General features: G+C 40.1%; 1 protein-coding gene across 1 annotated transcript; it reads right to left on the bottom strand.

Moving 5' to 3' along the window:
- Positions 1-11167: 11167 nt before the first annotated feature.
- LOC104273529 (claudin-8-like) lies at positions 11168-11836 on the bottom strand. The gene has a single exon (XM_009868886.1). The coding sequence runs from the start codon at positions 11834-11836 to the stop codon at positions 11168-11170; it is 669 nt and encodes a 222-aa protein (XP_009867188.1).
- Between the last annotated feature and the right edge of the window lie 7301 nt (positions 11837-19137).

Genomic DNA, 19137 nt, shown 5'->3' with positions numbered 1-19137 from the left:
TGAGGTCTTACAATCATCACTGATCTGCATATGTGTTTAAATCCCAGGCACACACCTGAACATTTTAAATCATTCCTTCTTTTGTAAGCCACTTTGTTGCCACTCCATTTCCTCTGGCCCACCAGCTTCTCAGCCACCAGCGAAACCTTTGTCAGATCCTATTAGCTCATCTCCTTTTTGGAAACACTTCATCTCTTCTCACACCTTTATTTTTTATACTGTTTGTTCTTCTTTGTTGCCTGTTATGAGCGTAGCTGAGTGGTTTGGTCTTATAACTGAGAACTAGGTATTTCTTAGCTTCATCTTCTGTGTGGTATATAACGCTCAAGCTTCACTGGGCTGAAGGAGCTGACAGGGTGCCTGTGAGGAGTCTGGCCCTGGAAGCACTAACACTATTATGTTTCCAAGCTGCTGAAACCTAAGAAATCAATGGAGCCTCAGTTTAGTCAGGCATGCGAGAAGCTAGCAAAGGCAAGCATGTGCTTGTGTGCATTGTGTAACCACGCCTTAAAATTTCATCCATCTACAAAATCGCAATCACGTATCTTCCTGGTCTCACAGAAAACACAGAAATTACTTTACATAATACGTGGAGAATGATTTAAAGACATAAATCAATGTCTAAGCCCTAATTTCTAGTAATCTCACCCTGTACTTCTGGTATGATCTGGGCAGCCCCGCTCCCCAGCACAAACTCTTCTCATTTAGGTGCTTGCAGTGTTTCCAAAGTCTGGCTGCTGTTTGCAAGAAAACACTATGTACGTGTTGACATTTCAAGTGCAAGTACTTTAATTCTTACCACAGTGTTCCAAATGTCACCAATGTTGTTCTGCACACTCAAAACCTTCTCGCTTCCCTCTGCTCAGTCATTGCCCCTCTAAAATAGGTTTTTGCCTTACCTACTCATAATTATTGCTCCTACCCATATCACATATCCTATCTTCAAACTCTGCTTTTATTTTTATGTACAGATTTCAGTGAAGTCTAAGGCATCCTCTAACACTTCTATTCAAAGAGGCTTTGCAGAAGTAAATTGTTCTGTGCATCTACTCTGATCATCCAGCCTCTCAGAAAATAAAAGTGTAATCTAAGAACACTTGTTTTTCCCAAATAAATAGTTCCACTGGGAATTTGAGGTCCTAAGATTTATGATTTGACAACAGAGAGACAAGATGTATTATATCTTAATTATAATAGTAAATATAAAAATAAATATCCAAATGTATAAATAATACATAAATAGGGGTTTAGGGCTAGAAAAGGGGCAGTAAATTGACCTTTTTTAACTAGAAGTCCAATATATTGAAAGTTGAGTTTTGTTTTCAGTCAATATTAAGATTGATTGATTGAGTGATTTAGACCTCAGTATGCTTCCTATGGCTAGCAATTGCATTATTGTTACTGCTAAACATGCTTCTGAAAAAGTAAACAGCAACTTGAGTTCATTCAACTACATACATGTTCCCTATTCCTGTAGTTAGCTTGAAAAAAAGACAACTATGTCCTAGTAAAATTTAATAGTTATCTCTTACAAAACAGAAGAGCTTTTCATAGCTTGACTGTTATGTAGAATGTTATGAATAGAAGGATGATCCAGGGGCTGGAACACCTCTGCTGTGAGGACAGGCTGTGGGAGCTGAGGCTGTTCAGCCTGGAAAAGAGAAGACTTCGGGGGGACCTAATAGCTGCCTTCCTGTACCTGAAAGGAACCTACAGGAAGGCTGGGGAAGGACTTCTTACAAGAGTGTCCACTGATAGGACAAGGGGAAATGGGTTTAAGTTGAAGGAGAATAGATTTAGACTGGATCTTAGGAAGAAATTCTTCAGTACAAGGGCAGCAAGACTTTGGAATAAATTGCCCAGAGATGTTGTGGCTGCCTCCTCCCTGGAGGTGTTCAAGGCCAAGTTCGACAGAGCCTTGAGTAGCCTGATCTTAGTTGAGAGGCGTCCTTGCCGATGACAGGGAGGTTGGATTAGATGATCTCTAAGGTCCCTTCCAGCCTAGGCGATTCTATGAATATTTAAAAGAGATTGGCTTTTCTGCCCTTCCCTTGGGTCATCTTACTTTCTCCCTTAACTAAAGCTCAATAAATCTTTTTGTACAGAATTGGGGAAAGAAGTAAACATTCTAAAACAGTACAAACCCAGTATTTCAGCTATTCTAGAATCACTTTATTAAACAATCTTTAGCCTAACTGAAGTTTTAGTTATTAATTCATCTCATCACTCAATCTTTCTTCTTTATCTTTCTTCTTTGATGGTACTATTTGGTCATCAAGTTTTACATAAATCATGGGCTTTATGGTTTTCATCAAGACATGTTTTTTTCTGAAGAGACTGTGACCAATAAAGCAAAAACATGACCATTTCTATTTTTGTATTTAATTTTATTAATATAGAATATTAGTGATAATTTTTTGAAGTGTTATTGCATTGATTTCCTGGAGTAGCAATGCTCTGCTAGTAAAGGAAACTGCGCAGTCAAAAACATGACATTACTGTGACGTCTAGATATCACTATTTTATTCTACTCATGCCAGCTGATAAATTTTTATTCAATCAATTGCATACACTCACAAGCATACAATGTAAAATGAAAGTTTAATAATAAATACACCGATATATTATTTAAAATGGGATGGGAAGATAAAAAAACCTAGATGTGAGAGGTTTACATCACATTGTTGGAAAGATTTCTACAATATTCTGTCATTAAAAAAGAATCTATTAATGTTAAAACATTTAGAAAAAGACCACATCAATAACTATTAGTAATCTAGATTCTGTGAAATAAAAGTATTTTTTGATGTCTGCTTATTTGAAGGTTGAAGTTAATTCACTAATCCTATTCAGCTCTCTTTCTCATCAGAATTAGTGTTTTACAGCTATTTTGTCTGTCTGTCCAGCTCCCAAAGTAATACTAGTACCTGTTAGCCAATTTCACTCTTATCTGACACAACAGGTCAAAGTCTCAAAGATAAATTATTTACTATAGATTTGGGGGAAATTTAAAAATAAAATTTGCTATGGAGGGAAAGGCAGGTGACTGGGGCAGCGGGTCTCTGGGTGGGGGGTGACTGTGCCCAGTCCCACCTCCATGTCTCCCACCCACTGGAGATGTCTGGCAGCTTGCACTGCCTACGACCAGCTGCCCCACAGCACAAGCTGCCTATAATGAAAAAAATAAAACAACCTGGATGAAATCTGGATTTGTTAATTTCCCTGCTGACAGGATCACATAATTTAAAAAATCCCAAAAGCTATCTTAAAGGGAGAAGTGGATTTTCAGCTTTTCAGGGAGGTAAATACACAGTGAATAAACTGTATTGATTAGGTCCTTCTAATTTTTGGAAGATCTCCATGCCTAGCAACATCTAGTCTACTGATGATGTAACAGATTTTATAATTTGGAAACACTTTTTAAATTAGGGAAAACATTTCCAGTATATGTAGCAGTCATATCTCTGTGTGTGTATGGGCACACATATGTGCAAACGAGGAGATGGAGAGGTCATTCCAAAAACGCCAAAAGAGAAAGAAGAACACCTAACATCAAATTTCAGCAGGCAATCAGGATGTTATCCATCCCTATATGAAACTCTGAGCAATTGAACAAGCATTTCCAGGACCACTGACAGCTGATCCTGGATAACTGTAATCAATCCTGATATGTCTGGTGCTTAAAATTTCTATCGTTCACAACAAGGTTTGCATTAAACTTTGAACTGTATCTTCATTCCAAACTCACAAGTGTACTGAAACAATCTGAACAATTATCTCCAAAGTCTCACATCGTTATACCTTTATTTGACTCTGAAAGGCTTTAAGGGTGCTTTGGCTGTCTGTGTGAAACGGCATCAGTCTGAAACGGCATGCTGGTACCATAAGACCAGGTGAACCATGGGTTTGCCAACAGTGCCTTACATGCGAATGCTCAGTCTCTCTTGAAAGGTAATTTGTCATGGGCACTACTCAAAGAAAGATTAACATGTAATTAGCTCCTGGCACTGAGTGTTTCCAAACCATGGCGTGTCAAACAGCTTTTGGGTGGCACACAAACCAGGTAATGGGTGAGGTGTGGCCAAGAAAAGGAAGTCACTGTTGTTCTGCTCAAAGACACCTCACTGGGGTTTGTTGCCTGTCTTAACCAACACTTCATCGCCTTCTACACATCCCTCAGCAAGTTGAGCTGCTTACTCCACAAACTCTATTTCTTGATAATCACTTTAATAATCCCTGCATTTTCCTGCCTGAAGAGACATGCACAAAAGTAGACTTGGAAAAGAGGGGTAGGAACATTGTTGGAGAGAAGGCACATCCCAGTACAGCAAAACAGAAAAACAGACACCTATGCAGTCCCTCTGCTGTGGAGAGGCAGCTGTGAGCATCCATATGTGAGCTGGGCATCTCGTCAGAGCTCTCCACCCAATGCTGTGCAGAGCAGCACCCCTCTTGGTTGCCCTCACTGTTCCCATCCTGGCTGGCTGGGGCCAAGCCAGAGGGCAGGAGGACTCCACGGTATCTTCAGGTCCGAACATGAGGCACCTGGGATAGACTCTTATGGAAGGGAAGCGTCAGGACAATGCACCAAGAAGCTTTGCAACCTCTTCCACTCCCACCAAGATCTGGCTGCCAGTGCCCAAAACCAGCTCTGATGTGGTGCTGCTGCACAGCCCATCTGCAGCCTTGTTCTCCTCCAATGCTGTCCTCACCCTTAGGGCTGCTCTCCCAGCCAGGTGTGGGGCCCACAGTGGTGCCTGGTGATGGATGAGTTGCAGCCAATCCCACTCACCACTGCTGACCCAGACTGTCTCTCCCCACTGGGTGCTGCGAGATGAGGTCTGCCCAGCAGCAAGGGGTGAGGAAGGTAAACACGTGAGAAACAGCCCTGACAGGCCCGAGAGGAGGACAGGCAGGTGATCCAGGTGCCGAGGAAGGAATCCCCTGCAGCGCCCAGAGAGACCAGGCTGGAGCAGGGGAATACTGTGAGGAAGAGTGAGAAGGAGACTGGGTGGGCATCCGGCAGGTAGTCGAGGTCAACCCACCACAAAGATATGTTCAGATGAGGGAAAGAGCATGCTCTTCCTTTAGACCCCTGCAAAGACAATCAGTCATCGTGTGTCCTCTGTCCTGGGGCTGCAGGCAGGAGCTCTAGCACCTGATTTCCCCGCCTCTCCCCTGTGTGGCTGCAGCAGCCATCAAGTTAGTGTAAGAAGAGCTTGTGGTTGGTGTTTTGAATGCGCCCGTGAGAGACCAAGACTTAGACTCACCTCTGAAACTTACTCGGCCTCACAAAAAGTACCTAGTTAACAATATACTTTTCTTCAAAACATGGAGTTTACATTGCTGATTTTTTGAAAAATTCAGACTGAATGTGACAGTATGTGAGGCAATGTTTGCTGGGGTTCTAGAGATTATTCTCTATCTCCCAGCACCATCTGGCATTACAGTGGAAACTCTGAACGAATAAACATTGCTTATCATTCTGTCAGTCACTCATCCATCAGACAGAACCAGAAACATTAATGTACTTGTCATTTTTGTCATTTGGCAGTCAGGGACTACTTCATGGTAACTGAGACAAAGACCACAGATTAAGGTCCATAGCAGAAGTGGGCAACAGAGATTTAACAAGCTTAATGCATTATTCAGTTTGACTCGCGCTGATGCAAGGAACAGTACTTGATGCGTTTGTGGTTTCTGTTTTCAAACAGTGTTTTTTGTGCAAAGGTGTTGAATTTGTCAGTTAAATTGCTGTGAGTACTTTTTTTGTTGTTTAAATGAAGAGCAGTGTTTAAACAAACAAATAAAAAAAAAGGAGTGCTGAAGGGAACTGCATGATAAATTCACCTCTCATGATTGATACACAGGTTGCGTTTGTGTGGAAATTATTGAGGCAAAAGAAGTGTACATGCATTAGTATGAATGATAACTAGTTCAAACCTCTCGGGGTAACTCTTGCCAGTTCCCTTCTCAGAGCAGAGAGCTGCATCCAGATTCTCTAGCTTTGCTTCCCTTGTCACTGCAGCAACAATTTCAGCTTGAGAGGTGTGCAGTCCTGGATAACAGACAGATCCAGAATCCTTGATTATAATGACACTTCTTCTTAAAACTCATCTAACCAGAAAGATTTGGTTTGGTTTGCAGGGCCCACATGAAGGGGGTGCTTTGAAGAGCAGTGTCACTTTGATACAGAGCCTCTGCATCTGCACAGAGATAGGGTTTGGCTTGCTACTTGAACAGGTTTGTAACAGAAAGTAAAAGCACAACAAAGTTTGCTTTTCTGTAATATCTCTAAATTTCACACTGTTCAGGTGGTGTCACGTTCAAGTGAGAAGCCTTTTTGGAGAGACAGGCAATTGACTAGATGAAAGACTAGAAAGTCTAAATTTAAAATTAGCTCACTCGTTCTTAGAGGGCTGGAAGTATGGAGATGAAAAACTCAGGTAACCTTTTGTCTTCTGATTTTCTTCTCGTACAAACAGCTGAATTCAATACAGTATTTTCTCTTTTTCCTCTAATTGTTCTTAAAATTATGCAATTTGTCATACTGTCACTGAGTACACATCGGCTTTAAGCCATTCAGATCCCTGGAATTGAGCAAACTCTGTGATGCTCACTCTGAGGGTGTACAGGGCTTGTTAATACTGCTGTCATAAGCCTCTCCCTAACCAGTTCTGTTCCCTGATGTTGTTAAAAGTGAAATGTTTGTTGGTTCGAATATTTTTTGTTTGTCTTCATTGACAGCTGGAACATTTTCTGCGAGGGGCCACTGAGCACAAGAAGCACTGACACAGACCTTTTCAGCTGAAAATGTCCTACCCTTACAGGGTATTTCTTGTTTTCTTTTGCTCTTTGTTTCTCAAAGTGGTCATAAAATGTCAATTTAGTCCTGCTCAGACTCCAAGACTAAATCAGGAAAGCAAAGTGTGTAAGCCAGAAGCATTTCCATACCAGATACAAAGGGAAGGAATTGTTTATTTGGTGGGTCAGCTCTGTCCCAGTTTTCAAAGATGACGTAGGACTTCCCTGAAAAGACCTCTTGTGCCTTTTTCAAAAGGATGATTGTAGTCAATCAGAAGGACACAATCAAGCTCCCATTTCTGACTTTGAGAGTCCTCGCACTGATTTTCAGGAGACTTGTATCATTTTTTAACATAAACTTGTTTAGTCTTAATGTCCCTCACACAGAGCTTTGTCTCTGAATATCAGGACTGATGACTGCATACATTTATTTGTCTCAAAACCTGTCTGATTCATCTTTATGTTATAATGAAATGTTTTGCTAAGCTGTCATTTTTACCATAAATATATTCCCTTGGACGCATCTTAGTGGTGGATTATTTGTTCCAGAATCTTTTCTTTCCATCTCGGAGATGAATATACATTTCAGGACCAGCTTTTGAAATATCGATTTGCTTCAGGAGACTTCTTATAAACAAGTCTTGGAAGTCATCACTAAATCAGTTTTGTGTGTTATATTTCCCAGGGAATCAGATCCACTTTGTTTATTATCTAACAAAAGCCAAAGCATAATGTAAAATCCAACACTGAAGCAGAAAAGGACGTTATACTGAAACAGTTTTTCCCTGGCAATGGGGAGATACGTTAATTCCCTTTAATATAAAAAAGAAACAATGATACAATGGTTAAAAAAAAACCCCAAACCTGAAGGGTTCATACATTTATTTCAAATACATAGGAAAATCTCAGCTATTCACGTTTATTTCCAGTCATTTTTGTCCTGTAATCACAAAATATTAAAGTATATGATAGCACCAGGATATTCAACTAGATATTTAACCATAGTGTTTAATCAGCTGTTATTAATAAATACAGCAAGCCTGAAGTTTCTGACAGTTGTGCCTAGAGGAGTGTGAACATAACATCACTAAAGCAAGATCGCCGCCTCCACTCCTTCGTGAAAGCAGAGATCCAGCACACGAAAACCTGACACAACATTTTAGTAATCCCTGGCCCATCCCCACCAAATGACACCCGCATGTCAGGCCTTTCCTTCTGAGAGAAAATTCCAGTCAATAGCAATTCTTCACACTCTGCTTCCTCCTGGTCCTCCATCACATAGGGTGTAACCAGTGCTCTATTTCCACAGCCCTCCTGCACCCTGGAGTGAAGAAGTGGCCCTTTCCCTAAATGTTTTTGCTGCATTACACATTCTCCTGATCACCGTCTCCTCACCTATCTCACTCAGGAAGGTCATGTTCAAACATCTAAATAAGCTCCAAGAGCTGCCTTAGACACTCAGAGTTACCCGAGATAGGGTCTGGCTCAGTAGTAGTCAGAAGGGGCAGGGATCTCCTGGAGCAATGAACGGAGGGTAGAAGATGCAGTCTTGGGCTCTAGAGACCTGCGCAAGCTCCTCCATCACCCTCCTCAGGATGAGCTCTCCATGAACAGCAGCAGCTTATTTTCAAAACTCAAACACTGTTTTTTGCTAAAGCTCTTAAACCTTCCTTTTCTTACTCCTACCTCCAAGAAGTGGCTTCCAACTAGTCAGTTCTGAGCATCATGGATTTTGAACAAGGGAAAAGGAAGAAGAAAAAACTCTTGTCTCCCTTAGCAGATGCAAATACACTCAATGCATTCCTTGCATACAAAGGTAAAATAGCTAGTAACGATCTTTATGGGGTTTTCCCCACCAAAATCCATAATAAAGGACTTTCTGACCTGTTCAAATGGAGGTTAATCACTGTGTTACATCTCTTCCATACCAAATTCTTACGAGAAATTTGTTCCTGCATCAAATTGAGACATTTTAGTGTCACAGACTCTTGAATATATTTGAGTGAGTCTAAAGTGCTAAATCACATCACTGAAAATTGCCCTTTGTGTCAATAAAACCCCTGACACCTGAACAGCAGCCCAGCCTAGTTGTACAGTTGGAATCAAGGTCAGATTCCAAACCTACAAGACTGCCCAAGCTTAGAGATTTACTTTGAGCTCATCTTTTGATCAACTGGTAAAAGTGGGCAATATGCAGCCATCAGGTGTTAATGCTAGAGGAAAGAAGCTTAGGTTTTCTTTGCAATTAATGTTAAATGCTCATATAAAGAAGTTTTATCTTTCAGGTCTTTTAAAATGAAGTCAATAGTGTAAATGACATACCCAGCTCAAATTTGATTTCTAGATGAATCCACCGATAGTGAAAGCTTTCAGGATCCTTTAATTAGTTATAGAAAACTACACTTAATTACTTTTTAAGCACTTATATCTGCATAAAATTGCATTACACTGAATACATCACCATTTAAATCCATTACCTACATATAAATATGTATCAGATTTGCATGGCAAATGTCTTCATCTTCTGCTTTGTTAATCACAAATATCATATCAAAACGAGTCCAAAAAGTGCAATTCTGGCTTACTCACCAAATAGTTACTTATTAAATAAAATAGGTATTAAAGGATATAAATATAATGAAATAGCAGATGGAGGTCCTGGGGGAGGTATAAATTATTACCAAAGTCAACAGGGTGACTCCACTGAAATGAGCTGTCTGACTCAATGACAGGTTCTGTGACAGACATCAGCAGCTACAAGACAACATTAAAAATATATGTTTTAGTACTAGAAATCTATTTGCAAACGTTCTCTTAAAGGCTTGTCTGGAATAAATAAGTGCTGATTTGACTGCTCAATTGATGAACAGGTTACATTAAACCTGTTTTCTGGTGACTGGAAAGTTCTCTCTAAAAGATCTGAGCTGGTTGTCTTAAATGTAAATGCACATTAGTTAATATATGTAATGAATATCTGAGCTCTATGGTACTGTTTCATTTAGGTTCATCTGAAGTGAAGTTAATAAAAGGCTTGTTTAATTAAATGCAGCTTTCCATGCCCTGCTTTAAATGAAACAGTCAGATGAACGTATAGAGGCATTGCTCTGCTCAACTTGAAATTCATTACACCCTCTTTTTAGATACCAGTCATAGACAAAGAAAAGGAACAAACTGGGTACCTGTGTCATGAAATTATGAATGAAATGGTACTATTCATTACTATTATGTAAAGAACCAGAAAAAAAATGTTGTGAAAGAGATCTTCCTTGGTCACTTACCAGTGTTGTGACATTGTTTTGACATTGTCAAAAGCAGGTTTTAAGTTTTCAGCTGTGAAAATAAATGCACAGCTCCAAGCACTGTTGAATTCTGAACAATGGACAGAATGGACAGACAGGCACCAGGCTGCTCAGTCTATATTTTCAAGTAAGTCTTGTGAACACAAAATAGAATAACGTCAGGGTTTGGGTTTGGGGATGTGATGGAAGATGTAGGCAAGAACTCTTGATCCTCCAACAGGCAAGTGGAGATTATACATTTACATTGCCTGGCTTGTTTACATTCACACAGTGCTTTAAAATGCATAAAGAAAGATGGTCCATCCTGAATATTTTAGAAGAGGAGGTGCTACATACAGAACAGGAGAATTCATAAAAGATAAGAGGTAGCAAGCAACAGAAAGTTAATACATTCACGGCAAAGTCTGGTGAAGTGATTAAAAATGTTATTATTTCATAAGCTCAATTCTATGCCCTGCAGAAGAGACAAGAAGGATACATCACCTCTGAAAGCACCGATGAAGCCCATAGTCAATCACAGAGGCCTCTGACAGGACAGCATGAACATTTGTGTGCTAATATTGGAACTGAGGTTGCTGGTGGCTTCTCCCTTCATTCAGCAGCTGCTTCAGACAAGCTGCCAACTCCACACTTCTCACCAGTCCTAGATCAGTCCTAGATCAGTCTTTATGAAGATTTTACCTCAGAGGAAAATGCAGTGCTCCCTTTGCACATCATGGATTTAGAGGAGAGTGATGGTGCTGTTGCACAGCAGCTGGTTTCCCTCAAGCCCAGCCATACGCTGCTTTGTCTTCTCTTTGTCTTCTTGGAGAGACTCCTGGCTGCTGCTGTTCACATGCCATACTTTATTCTCATAAAACAGTGAGATTTTTCTTCTCATTATGCTCTAACACAATGCCCATGTAATAGAACTTCCTCTAAGCACCTTAGAGAGCAGGTATGTATGTCTATAGAAAAGAGCAAATGAAGAAAATTGTTCCTCCCTTATAGACTCAGAGCTTAATTAGACACTGAAGTCAATTAGTACATATCGACATGCTAAGCAGAAAGATCACATGTAACAACTACACATAGGCATGCACACTTGGGGATGGCTCTCCTGCAAAGTCAGTTTTGTGCAATCTGTGATGGGAAAGTGACGGATATCTGGCTTTTGAGGATATATCAGCCCAGCACCAGAAGCTACAGTACATTGTCCCTGCAGCGATGAGAAGTGCAGTGCTCACCCAGCCCACGTAGAGAGCAGCTCCCAGTTCTCGTTTCAGTGGCATAGGGACTTTCGGATCATAGAAGTCGTGAATGATGCTGCCTCCGGTCCAGGACACGGGGATCAGAATGAGGACGCCTGTCAGGAGAAAGGAAACTCCAGATGCCAGTATGAAAACACTGATGCCCTGGGGATTCTCCTTGGTCCTGTGAGTGTACTTCACACCAACAATGGCCATCAAAAATGAAATGATTGACAGGATCACTGCAATGCACATAAGTGCCCTGAACGCTTCCAAGGGTGGGGGAAGAGCCAGGATAGAGTCATAGAATTTGCACTGCAGCCTGATGCCCAGCTGGCTGATGCAGTCCATCCACAGTCCTTCCCAGATGGTCTCAAACACCACGATGTTACCATCAATGTAGGCAGAAACTCTCCACTGCGGCATAACTGTAGCTGCCAAAGTCCCGATCATGCCGATACCTCCGAATATTAGACCAATGATTTGTAACATGCAGCAAGCCATGCTTCTTCTGAAAAAGACACCTCAAATGAGGTGGCCCAGAAAGTCTTCCAAAGTCACTTCTTCATAGAAGAGATATAAAGCATGAGAGGGAATATTTTCTCCAGCACTTTCCTCGTATGACAAGTTTTTTTAAAAGCATCTCACTCCAGTATGAGGTTCAGACAGGTGGAAATCCATTTCTGACTGGCTAGAAGGACCTGCTATTTATTTGCTTTGAAATCCCCTCTGACTACCGTGCCTACTCATCAAGCCTAACAAGTTTACAGCCAATGAGAAACTAAGAGAGGTGTGTCATAGTTGATTTTACTACTTCACATAGTGTGTCTGCAGTGATGTTATAATTAAGTGTCAGGGATTCAATTAAAGGTACCTGATTGCAGGGTTAATGATTTCTTAACTGCAGGATTGCAGCTATGTTGAAATTTAGTACAGAAAGTCTGAACTTCCACCTGTTAAAATATGTAAAATAGGTCATTACGGTTGTTTTTATTATAAAAGATAAACTTGGACTTGGAGTGGGACTTACTTTCTAAGTGCTACAGCCCTGGGAATATATATGCCTTTTTTTTTTTAAAATCAGGCTAGGAGGTACTTGGTGTAGCTCTTTAATGTAGATTCCTCATTTTGATCAAACACAAAAGTGTAATCATTATATTAGACAGGTACAGGAAAGTCAAGCATTCCAATCAACATCAAAGCTTTGCTCTACCAGCTGCACAATTCACAAGGATGACAAAGAAAATGCTGGCAGAGTTTCACAGCTTCTGCTTTTAAATCCACGAGTAAGGTCACTGTTAGGAAATCATCCTCTATGAGACTCTCTCCCCATTAGAAGGATAGTGCTGTCATTATGCTCCGTACTAATAAACTTCTACAGGTAACGTTAGGAAGGGTTGGGGACACTTGTCTAGTATGAAAAGGATGAGCTTTTCTCTCAGTGTACAATGCAAAAAGAAGTCAGAGATCTCTCCCATGAGGATGTACCTCAGCCTGCACAGATAGCTACAAGCCTGGACAAAAACGCACGCCAAAGACTGATTTGCCTTGAGCAAGTTAGGAATAACTGCTGCATTATGTTTTCTTTACTTTCTTCTCTCTACCTTGAGACAATAATATATGATGACAAGTCATGGGTGTTGTTGAAATTTATGTGTTTCTGGTTATTCCAGCTCTTTGAACCCATGGGGCAAGTAAAAAAAAAAATAAAATTGTTAGCCCACTAAAAACAACGAGGGCCCCTTGAGGTGCTGTACAGACGTACTCCTCAATTGATTCTGCATTGTAGTACTGGGAACTCTGTGTGTTTGGAAACATCAGGCATTGCCTTTGATGGCGTTAATTTTTTTACAGTCTTAGATGCCTACACAACATATTCAAGGCAAAAGCTAAAACCCATTAAAAGTGAATTGCCCACCTAAACCACTCACAGCCTACAAAATCCCCTCCTTCCTAGAGCCACTAACTATCAGGAAAGAATGCCAGATAATACACACGTCAATGTGGAAAATACTCACAAGGGATCTGGGAAATTCGTTGTTGCCTTTAAGTCTGCTAGTAGGAATCAGGAGAGGAAAAGTGTCTTCAGGTAACATGTGAAATGCAGCCTTTAGGAACTAAACACATTAGCAGATTTGTTCTTACAGAAACATGAATATTGCATCACTCTTCTGCAGACATGAAAAAAGAATCTCACAATGCTGAAAAGTTGGGGCACTTTGCTTAGTGCCACAAAGAAGGAGATGGTAGAGGTTAAATCAGAAATTATGGTTGGTTACCTGTCTAAAACAAACTCCTTTCTCTGTCAGAAGACTGCTTTCTTACATGAAGACTGCAAACAAGACCCCTGCTATTTAACTTAAGCACAGTCTCCATACATCTTACAGGACTATTTTACTTCTGAATTCTCAGAACTGATTTTTGATTTGTTATTTTTACTTCATAAAAAGAAATTAACTTATTATGGAAAAGTCCTCTCAAAATTAGTATTTAAATTCCAATTTTTCAACAGAAAAACTCTTTGTGCAAAATTTTCAGCTAGTTGGCTCTTGAAGGTGTACACAGCTGGAGAACAAACCATGCCTAATGCCCTGAATCTGTTTATCTGACTGTCTTATGTAGCTGGATTGCTCTGAATATATTTTTCCTTACTGGGAGGGTCAGTCATTGAGGTCATGCATGTAGTTCCACTCTGTGACGAATAGGGCATGGTTTATATAGAAGATGAACCTCGCAGAAATAGTATTAAGATTGTGTAGCAATACGTTCAGAGAGTGTTGAATGGTTGAGTGATTTCTGATCTTTAATCAGAAGTAGTACTCACTATGGTGAGTGACATCCTGTGTAGGTGTAGGCAGGTGTAGGAGAGGAACACCCTGGCTACACTGCTGCATGTACTGACCAGTGACAGGATGGGCCTTGCTACTGAAATCTGAGGGGGATTTCAGGAAGTCAGTTTTCCTTTCCTGAAAGGAAAGGAAAACCTATAAAGGGTAGTTTTGAAACTTGAAGATAAATTTCAGATTGAAAATGGGCTACAGGAGATAGGTTGAAAAAAACCCCAAGAAACACTATCAATATAATGGAAACTCATGAGGACTGCAAAATCTCATCAACCTCTTAAATCACTGGAATAATTATATTTTGCAGAAAAGTCCTATCTTTGAATCAGCCTGGAGGGAGCTCTTATGCCATTGTATGCTCTACAGAACTCTACCTGCATTTAAAGGCTCACCTCGCCTCTCAGAAAGAAATACTTAGTTGACTGCGTTACTTCAAAATCACTCTGAAGAGCAGACAGCTCTTAGAGTAGAAATTAAATACATGCTTACATGGTGGGCATGGCAGACATGACGGCTTTAGTGTCAGGTTGAGAAGAAATAAAAGGAAAACCCATTGTACACCTGACTAGACTTTAGAAGTCTCATTCTGTGTGTGAACAACCTGTTGTGCTGTTATGATGCTTACCTGCCTCAAGAAGAGAATACCAGTTGTTATGCAAACATGTCCACCCCAAAATTTGACTTCAAAGAGGAAAATAGGCAACTGAGGAAGCACGTAGCCTTTACACCTAATCTTCCCCTGGATCTCTGTTCAGATCTACATTTTCTCTTCCCTTCAGATCAGGATGTTCATTTGAATCTTTTCCTGAGGCCGTATCTTTTGTTCCCTCCCTAGCTTTTAAAATGCTGATGCCCCTTGAAAAGGAGGAAGTAGAGCATCTCCAGTCCACATGATTAACAGAACTTGTCAAGGAATCTCAGTGCTTAATTAATTATAAGCATTAATAATGTAAACAAGTAAATGCCTCACAGAAAGTAGGTTTCATTTCTCTTTGTATATCTTTTATGTACATTGAATTTTGGAGTCCACATGCACTTATATATAGACAAATACACTTTAATCTTGTACAAATGTGCAACTGTAATAACTAAGAGTTACAGTTAAATCTCTTAACCTCCCAGAGGCTGCAGTTAGCAAGCAACGCTGCAAAGCTGCCTAATCACCTGCAGAGTCTAGCAATGGAGAGTTCAGCAGTCTCTGGCTCTGTAGTCACTCTGCATCCTGTCCTCTTGGGCAGAAATGCTGGGAGAAGGCATGCAGACCTAGACCGTCCTCTACATGTAAAATCTGTTTTAAGCGTACAGTATGGATCACTTGTTTTGGAAATTAATCTGAGTGTTATTAGTTCCTCTCTGCTTGTGACTTCCACTAGCTCATTCATTACACACTGGGTAAACCATTTTGTTTTCAACTATTTACAAGGACTGGTCAATGAAATCATAATCAAGTTAATTATTCCATTACTTTCTATGGTATTTTGATTGACTGTGTATTTTGAGTCTATTAGTGAAATAAAATTACTTTGATTATGTTTTAAATCAGGAGAAAATGGACTGAAGCTGACAGAGGCCTTTTTATTTGTGCTAACTTAATTATTGCTGCCTATACATATGTTAAAAGATGAATCACATCTCTTTCTCCCCCTTTTCAAGAGCAGCACATTTTGGAGTGAGAGGAACATCTGCTCGGTGTAGCTTAGAGAGAGATTTCCCCCAGATACATAACAGGCACTGTGCTTGGGCACTGACCTCTAACCCTAGCTTTGAGGCAACCCATAACTGACAGTTGAATTGAAAAGAACTAATATTTGTTTTCCATGATCTTCCTCAGCACGCTTGAAATTCATAGCCTGACAAAACTGTCAAACTCTTAATGATATTCCACGTCTGAAGAAGCCTGTCTCCTGGACACTGTGAATGAACTTGAGTTTAGTGTAATAAAATCCTACAGTAATAAAATATTAAATACTCCCTTGAGTATTTAATCCATCTAAACTGCTTCAGGCTTATACAAGGTATTTGTCACCTCAATACTTGCATACAGGGAACAGCCATTCTGTTAAAAATAGGACCTGCCAGAAAATACACTATCTTAGCTCACTGTTTAATGACAGGATCTCAAAGCATTTCACTAGAAAATATTTGGGGGCATTTGCTCACCCAGTTCACATTAAACTGTTGGAAATAGAACAGTGGCCATTTCCCAAGGCAGTATTGATTGCTTTCATAAGATTTAGCAGCAGGGTATACAGTTAGGCTATTACTGGATGAAGCCCAGGGGAACTCTTTTATTTACATGATTTAATATGATGGAATAAAAGAGAAGGAGAAGGTATATTGTGGCAGTGATGACCTAAAGATAGATGAGAGGTCAGGTTTGTAGAAAGAAGTAATAGCATTTATTAGACTACCTGATACTGTTAGAAACAAGGTCTTAGGCTCAGAATCCCAAGAAAGATTGCTTTTAGAGCACAGCATAAAAATACACCCTTGAACTAGCTGTTCAATAACCAAGCAGTGTGGATAACTAAGCAAGTAAGTCTCTAACTTTGAAGAACAGGGTTTTTTCCCACCTTTCTCAGTTATAATTTGGGCTCCTCCCTGCACAATCCTATCCCACTTATTTTTTGTCCTCTTCAACACCCCACCTCATGAATTTGAAGTACTTATACAGTTACTTGTTAGCTGGTTTCTCATTAAAATGATTACCCATCTAGTTAAAATTCTTCATTAGTGCAGTCGCTGAAACCATTATTCAAATGTATTTAACTGTTTAATGCACTACTGACAAATAATGGAATAGACATTTATGAAAACTACACTGTTAATTTCCACCTACAAAATAAACCCTAGCAGCATGACGTCCACCACCACTAGCCTCAAACTTGTGCACTCATTGACATCCCCAAACTTGTCTTCTCAGCATACAGCACTCTTCCTGTTCTCCTTCTACCCAAATCCAGAATCCTTTACGAAATTTCCGTGCTTCTGGTCAGGATGTTGCATTACTCCTCTCTCCTTAGGACTGGAATTCACCTCTTCCCTGGGACATCCTAACCGAATTTTCCCAGCCAGCAAGATGGATATCGCCTAGGAAGGAACAGCATAGCTGTTGCTCATTGGGCCTGCATAGCTGGCAGAATTTATATCCCAATTTACTTTGGTTCCCCTTCAAACAGAGGGAAAGGATAAGGTAGAGAGGAGAAGGGAAGCCCTGCCCAGCCAGCCAGCTGTTCCTGCACTCACACAGAAGAATTTCTTCCTGGAAGTCATAAATCACTTTGGATTTGTATTTGCATAGAGACCAAAGTAGGAATATTATGCAGGAAACAATTAATTTTTGTCAGAACACCCTCTACAGTGTCATGAATCATAGCAGCTCCAAGGATGCACCACTGTCACTGCAATTTTTGTGCTGATGTGTCTCTGCACAGCGACAGCCCACAGCCTGCAAGGTCACAAATGATTCGCTAGTGTGTGGGCACAGGGCTTCTCCTCAGGGACAATCCAGTGCTGTTCCTAATTCCATCATACCAAGTAACCAGTCAAAATATTAATTTCTTTGTCCATGATCAAGCAGTAGATATTTTCATTCCAGATCTGTAATGTGTAGTTTAGCACAAAGTGCAATACTTCAGAAGGAGGAAGAATATCTCATAGCTATTTCTACCAATCATGTGTTGGGAGTTAATGGGCTGGCAGATAGGAAGGGAAAGGAAAAATGATGGAAAACAGTCTGACATATGCAGACTTACTTGAAAAGAAATATAAAATGGAGGAGGAAAAGGCCTTAGCAAATCTGATGCTTTGGTGTTGGGGTGGAACAAGACTCACATTGCAAGGCAGAAAGTGGTATGTAAGAGATCATTAAGATGACAGGATCTGCATCTCTGCAGAAGACCATTGCCACTGAGGTGAAGGTGCCTGGACCACTGAGGGAGAAAAACTCCTCTGATCCTGATCACATTATTCTTTCTTAATTAGACTGAACGGCTTATGGATTGAATGTGGATGAGCTTAAAGATTCCTTAGGAAGTGTCTGAAATCTGAGTCCCATGGGGAAGGAAGGGAGAAACTTATAGAAATAAGGTTGATACTCAGCTGGATGAATAACTCCATTGAGAAGGTATTTGATAGACAAACAGAAAAAGTAACCAGTCAGCAAAGAAAATTTATCTAAGACATCAGAAAATTTAAGGGGAAAATTACACTCAATAAAAGTCAATCCAACTTTAACTTTTCAAAAAATAGAATAATAAAGGATGCTAAAGGCATACAAATAATAGAGAACAGCAGGGGAAGAGGCATGCAAAGCTGTGGGTATGAGTCTAAGAAAGGTAGTTAGCCTTCCTATTCTTTGAATTTAAGTAACAACAAAGATATGGAGGAAGGAGAGCATGATAGAAATATGATACTGTATCCAAGGTGGATAAAAAGCTCCAAATTTTTATTAACACAAACTGCAAAAAGAGAGTAATTTCCACTGAACGAAACTCAGCATGTGCAATTCCAAATCTGGTAGCAAGGACTGTTATGTGTCAAATTGAGAGTGATACTGTGTGCCTGGAGAACAGGGAAACTAAGGGAATGAACAGGGAGGTAGAAAACCCTGTGCACAACTAGAAACCCATGAGTCAGAATTTAATATTATAAGATTATTTAAAATCCATTACAAGAAAAGAATTAATAACTATAAGTAAATGGAAAGTTAAATAAAATGCAGCATTGACTTAGCAAAAATAGATTAATTTTTTGTTTGGTAGCATTTTCTAGAAAATAGAAATTGAGAAAACCTAATATATTTGAATCTTATTAAAGCATCTGACACAGCAGTGGGAAATTAAGAGAGATGCTTATACTGGCTTTGTGTCTGGTGGGGTTTTGGTTGCGGAGTGGGGGGCTACAAAAATTACTCCAGTGAGAAGCTGCTAGAAGTTTCCCCAGCTCCAAGACAGGCCTGCC

The sequence above is a fragment of the Apaloderma vittatum genome, unplaced genomic scaffold (genome assembly GCF_000703405.1).
Source record: "Apaloderma vittatum isolate BGI_N311 unplaced genomic scaffold, ASM70340v1 scaffold23664, whole genome shotgun sequence".
NCBI classification, from domain to species: Eukaryota; Metazoa; Chordata; class Aves; order Trogoniformes; family Trogonidae; genus Apaloderma; species Apaloderma vittatum.
This window is presented reverse-complemented; position numbering and strand designations above follow the sequence as displayed.

Coding starts and splice junctions, on each gene's coding strand:
- LOC104273529 (XM_009868886.1), bottom strand. CDS start 11,836: ATGGCTTGCTGCATGTTACAAATCATTGGTCTAATATTCGGAGGTATC.